Source organism: Stenella coeruleoalba, assembly GCF_951394435.1.
Source record: "Stenella coeruleoalba genome assembly, chromosome: 8".
Taxonomy (NCBI): domain Eukaryota; kingdom Metazoa; phylum Chordata; class Mammalia; order Artiodactyla; family Delphinidae; genus Stenella; species Stenella coeruleoalba.
In genome coordinates, this window is record NC_137154.1 from 5,317,650 (window position 1) to 5,322,704 (window position 5,055).

The 5,055-nt window shown below is 59.9% G+C and overlaps 1 protein-coding gene across 1 annotated transcript; it reads right to left on the reverse strand.

The window, feature by feature from the left end:
* Positions 1 to 443: 443 nt before the first annotated feature.
* On the reverse strand, positions 444 to 3,241 carry LOC307190881 (glutathione S-transferase P). The gene is made up of 7 exons (XM_079930374.1): positions 3,167 to 3,241; positions 2,937 to 2,972; positions 2,534 to 2,634; positions 2,338 to 2,425; positions 1,856 to 1,959; positions 903 to 1,010; positions 444 to 724 (listed from the first exon to the last, which is right to left on the reverse strand). Coding segments are annotated over exons 1-7 (627 nt in total). The 5' UTR covers positions 3,168 to 3,241; the 3' UTR covers positions 444 to 535.
* Between the last annotated feature and the right edge of the window lie 1,814 nt (positions 3,242 to 5,055).

The window sequence follows — 5,055 nt, forward strand, 5'->3', positions numbered from 1 at the left end:
CAGTGTTGTTCCCGTGCCCACGACGCACAAGGAAGAAAGGAGAGCCCCATCTGAGCAGAAGTGACTGACCCTCCAACCGACCCAGCCGGGGCTGCTCTGAGCGGCTCAGCTCCTCCCCACGCCCCTGCTCAGCCAAGGGCCCCTCAGCTCCTGCAGTCCTGGATGGAGGCCCTCTGGCAGGTGGCCTGCTGAGAGCAGAAAACATATTTAAGTGAACCTGTTCTCTGTAGACTGTGGGGATCTCCAGGGCAGGGACCATGGTTGATTACTCTTCCTGTTTCTTTTTTTTTTTTTCTTTGTTTCTGGAGTTCAGTAAACACAGAACTGGTTGAGGGCTCCAGGAAGACACTCTGTGTTTTAGGATTCAAGTATCCTGTCCAGCTGCCTGTCCCTCCCCCAGGCGTGAGAGGATCAGGGAGCCCCCTCCCCAGAGAACTCAATGCTCACAGCACTGCTTCTCTCTTGGAGACTTTATTGGTCCTAGGGAAGGGGAAGCAGGCAGCTCCCTGCCTCTTGCTGAGAGTGTCACAAGCCCTCACTGTTTCCTGTTGCCATTGATGGGGCGGTTCACGTGCTCCGGGGAGGCCAGGAAGGCCTGCAGCTTGGGCCGGGCGCTGAGGCGGGCCACGTAGGCCGAGAGCAGGGGGAAAGAGTCCAGGCAGCCGGGGGCCAGGACCTGGTGAATCCGAAGCAGGTCCAGCAGGTTGTAGTCGGCGAAGGAGATCTGCAGGGCAGAGCGGGGCAGGGGCTCAGTGGGCGTGGGAGGTGCGAGACAGGGAGGCCGAGCCGGTCCCCTGGTCTGCCCAGCTTTGCTGAACCAATGGCTCACGTGCTCGCTCTGCACCGGTTTGCCATCTGTAAGAAGAGGGTGGTGCGGAAGAGGCGGGACAGGGCCAGCTCACCTGGTTGCCCACGATGAAGGCCTGGCCGCCCTGGCTCTGGGACAGCAGGGTCTCAAAAGGCTTCAGGTGCCGGGGCAGTGCCTTCACGTAGTCATCCTTGCCCGCCTCCTGCCAGAGAGATGCCACCGCACATCATCCTCCTGACCCTCACACTGCTGCTCGCCCTGCCTCTGCCCCTGCCCTGAGACGTCCGCTACTGTCTGCCCCGTCTCAGCGAATCGCCACTCACCCGGCCCCCGCCCCTCCTCTCCTCACTCCCCACCCCAGGCTATTGCCACATCCTGTCCATTTCAGCTGCTGATCCTTCGCTAGGCCACTCTTGCCACAATCGCTCCCCGGACTGTTGCAAAAGCCTTGTAGGATCTTTCCGGATCTCACAGACACCGCCCTGCTTAGACTCCCCAAAGAGAGCATCCAAGCCAGCTGGTTCAAGGCCTCCAGGACCTGGGCCTGATGCCCCTCCAGCTCTATCTCCTGCCGCTCTTCCTCCCTCCCTCCCTCCCTCCCTCTCACACACGTAGGCACACACGCCTTGCCTCTGCTAAACTGGTCCCTAGTCCCTGAATGTGCTCCGTGCCTGATACCTTGTGCACCTGACAGTGCCAGCACGCCTTCTAGAAGCTGACTATAGACCCTCCTCCTCTGCACCTGGTTCCAGGAAGTGCTCCGGACCTCCCCCAGCTGCGGATCAGGGACCACCTCTGGCTGGATGTCCCCTGTCCTCACGCTGTTCTGCCATTGCCTGCTACTTGACTGGGTCCCTCCCCCGGGCAGGGAGGCTGAGTCTTGTGTCCAGTCCATAATGGCTCTTGACACCCCCGCCCCCCGCAGAGCCAGAAGCAGCCCAAGGGAAGGGTCAGTCAGAGCTGCGTGAGGGGTGTCGTGCAGGGTGAGAAGGAAGCAAGCCCCTTTCTTTCTTTGTCTTCAGTGACCATCCCCGTGTCCCTGCTTACGTAGTTTGTGTAGATGAGGGTGACGTATTTGCAGCGAAGGTCCTCCACGCCGTCATTCACCATGTCCACCAGGGCCGCCTCCCGCTGGTCCTTCCCATACAGCCCTGGGGTGGCGGGAGAGCAGACAGCATGACGGGGAGCCTGACTAGCCACTACAACCTGACCCACCAGACAGGCCACGTGGCTGCCTGTGAGCCTCGGCCAGGGAGGAGGGAGGAGGATGTGGAAAAGGACCGTCTGAGTCCATGCTCAGAATTCAGTGGGAGGTGGCCTGCTACAGGGCAAGGATTGCTAGACAGACCCGGGCCTGACCTTAGGCAAGATAGGTAACCTCCACTTGCCTCCACTCCACAGGGTTGCAGGACAATTTGATTTAAGTGGTAGAGGCTCAAGGGGCCAACACTGAGCAGATGCTCAGGAACGCTGACTGATGCCCACACACCCCTGCCCTGGACTGGGCCACCTGCAGCCTCAGGACTCACCTAGGGAGCGGCCCAGGTGACGCAAGATGGCATTGGACTGGTACAGGGTCAGGTCTCCATCCTGGAACTTGGGGAGCTGCCCGTACAGCTGGGGGAATGCACAGCTCTGTCAGAGGTGCAGAGCGTGGCTGCCCCCCACCCTAGTTTTGCCCCCCAGTGCCCAGCCCCTGACCCGGGATACGACAGAAGTACTGACACAGGAGGCCTTGAGTGAAGGCCAGGTCTCCATGGTCACCACCTCTTCCTTCCAGCTCTGGTCCTGGTCGGCCAGCAGCATGCGCATGGCCTCGCAGCGCCCTGGGGAAGGGGAGGACGGGGTGTTGGGATGGGCAGAGACCCCAGCCTCGCAGCGCCCTGGGAAAGAGCCAAGGAGGTGAGGACTCCTCCGATGATCTCCCAGCACACTGCGGAGGGGCGGGCCAGGCCCGGGAAGTTGCGTACTCTAGCAACGGGCAGCTCCGGGGCACAGGGAAGGCGGAGCTAGTAGCCACGTGATGGAGGGAAAAGGGAGGCTGGGGACTCCCTCAGGTGGGTGAGGGGCGTGGGCTGCTGCAGCCCCCAACCTCTGCCTCCCCTCCCTCCCGGTCACAGGTCCCTACCTCGAACAGGGAAGTAGACGATGGTGTAGGGCGGCACTGCAGGATGCAGAGAGAAGTCTGTTAGCGTCTGGGAGAGGCGTGTTACGGGGGAGAGGGCGCCCGCTCGTCCTCCCTGGGGTTGCATCCCCTGTTCTGGGCGCTGTAGGCCCCCCCGAGAGCCCCAACTGCTCCCCAAAACCCTGGGAGCCCCCTCGGAATCCCCCAGGGAGTTGCAAGCGGCGGGGACTCACTGATGGCGACGCGGACCTCTGCAGCGGCAGCAGCGACAGAACTCCGGCGCCCGCGGTGGCGGCCCCGAGTCTTATACGGGTGGGCGCGCCCCGCCCCGCCCCGCCCCGGCCCACCCCACCGTGCTGAGTCACCGCGTTGGCCGTAAGCCGCTCCTCCGCCCCCTGCCCCGCCCCTCAACCACGCCGCGCCCCCAGTCCCAGACGGTTGCATCCGATTGCCGAACGTCCAGCCTGGGCTGATGGGCTCACAGCTAGGGCTGGGTTCCAGAACCTTCCAGAGGCCTGAGAGGGAGCACAGTCCAGCCCCTTCCCCTGCTGTGGTCACAGACCCCAGAGACATAAACCCTTGCATGTAGACACTCGTTCCCAGGTGCTGTACAAAGACGGACACACCCCCTGGGCCCAGATGTTGTACAAAGACGGACACACCCCCTGTGCACGTACGTGCAAACACTCAACTCACACCCCAAGTTGGGTTTTCAGACCCACCTGCCGTTTGGAGGCCACCTTCGGGTTCTTGTATGAGTCACGTACCCCGCTGCTCCCTTCTTACTTTTTCTCTCTAAATTACCTCATTTCTTCAACTCAGGTGCGCTTACCTTCACGGAAACCTGTTTCACCCCCTACGTGGAAGCGGGCACCACCTGCAATAAGTAGGATGGTAAAAATCACGACAGGAGGACGATGCGGTTTCTGAAATCTATCTAGACAATGGGACACTGGACCCTCCCTTTTCAAAAGTATCACTGGCAAGGTTACACATTTCTGGCACGATAACACTAAGTTGATCACTTGTCCTTCAGTTCCATCAGGATTGAGGGCAATTTTAAAGGATTCCAGGACAAGCACCAACGCTGTTGAACCCCATCTGTCCACCGGGCAACCCCTTTCTGGGGGTTCAGGCCCTACTCTGCGTCCCCCCATGGCAGTGATGGAGAAGGCTTCAGTGAGGGTTGTCCAGGCGGTATTTCATAAAGACCCCTCCTCCTCCCCCAAGCTGACTGAGCCGGCTGAGACTGCGGGGGAGCCAGGCCCCAGGTGGGGCCTGGGCTGGGCCCTGGGCAAGTTCTCCAAACACAACCAGGTGGAAGCTTCTGGACTTGGTGACTGCGTGGGGAAGGAAGCCTCCAGGGAGACCGAGATGGGGACCTGGGAGGAGAGGCAGTCACTGGGAGGACATCGTATGTCCCGTGTTGGACCTAGTGAGTCCAGGCGTCTGTGGGATTGGCAGGGAGGAGGGGCCGTCCAGAGGCAGAAAGAAAACCCAGGCAGGAGTTCGGCGGGGTCAGGAGATCCACACTCCAGCTCAAGGACTAGTGCCCTTCTCCTTTCTTCACTTTTGACATCTCTTACACCGCCCAGCCCTTCCCACCCCAGCAGTGAGTCTTCAGGGGGGATGCAAAGCTTGAAAAACACCGTCAATTGATAACTTTCTAAGTGGATAATGAAACGATCATTTCCTGACTGCACCCTCTGGGACTGGTGCAGGCAAAGGCGGTACAGGCAAGGACAGGCACTGTTCTGAGGCCGACGGTTCTGGACGCAGGGAGGGCTGGGCCGAGCCGGCAGCAAGTGCCTGGGCCTTAGAACAGGCTCCAGGTTCCCGCCCAGGGGCCAGGACTTAGGGTCTCTGCCCCTCCCCCATTCACAAACCTCTTCCCTCAGGTCCCGCCAACACCCTTTTTATCCCTTAACACACAAACCCCTTTTCCTCTTTTTCTTCCAGAAGAGCTTCCTTTGCTCTTTTGACCTGAACTAAAAGCAACCTGAAATTTGCCTTCCCCAGTTCTGAACGTCTGGTATTCAATGAGCTACATAGAGCCAAGAACAAAATAAAGCAAAGAAACAGTTGCAATTTTATATCAAAAATATAACCTGAACAGTTCCCT

What these genes read in the sequence shown, in the direction of transcription:
- LOC307190881 (XM_079930374.1), bottom strand. An exon ending in CGTCTACTTCCCTGTTCGAG is followed by an intron (nt 2,635 to 2,936) that starts GTAGGGACCTGT and finishes CCCCTTCCCCAG; the next exon opens with GGCGCTGCGAGGCCATGCGC. An exon ending in CCCTCATCTACACAAACTAC is followed by an intron (nt 1,011 to 1,855) that starts GTAAGCAGGGAC and finishes TCTCTCTGGCAG; the next exon opens with GAGGCGGGCAAGGATGACTA.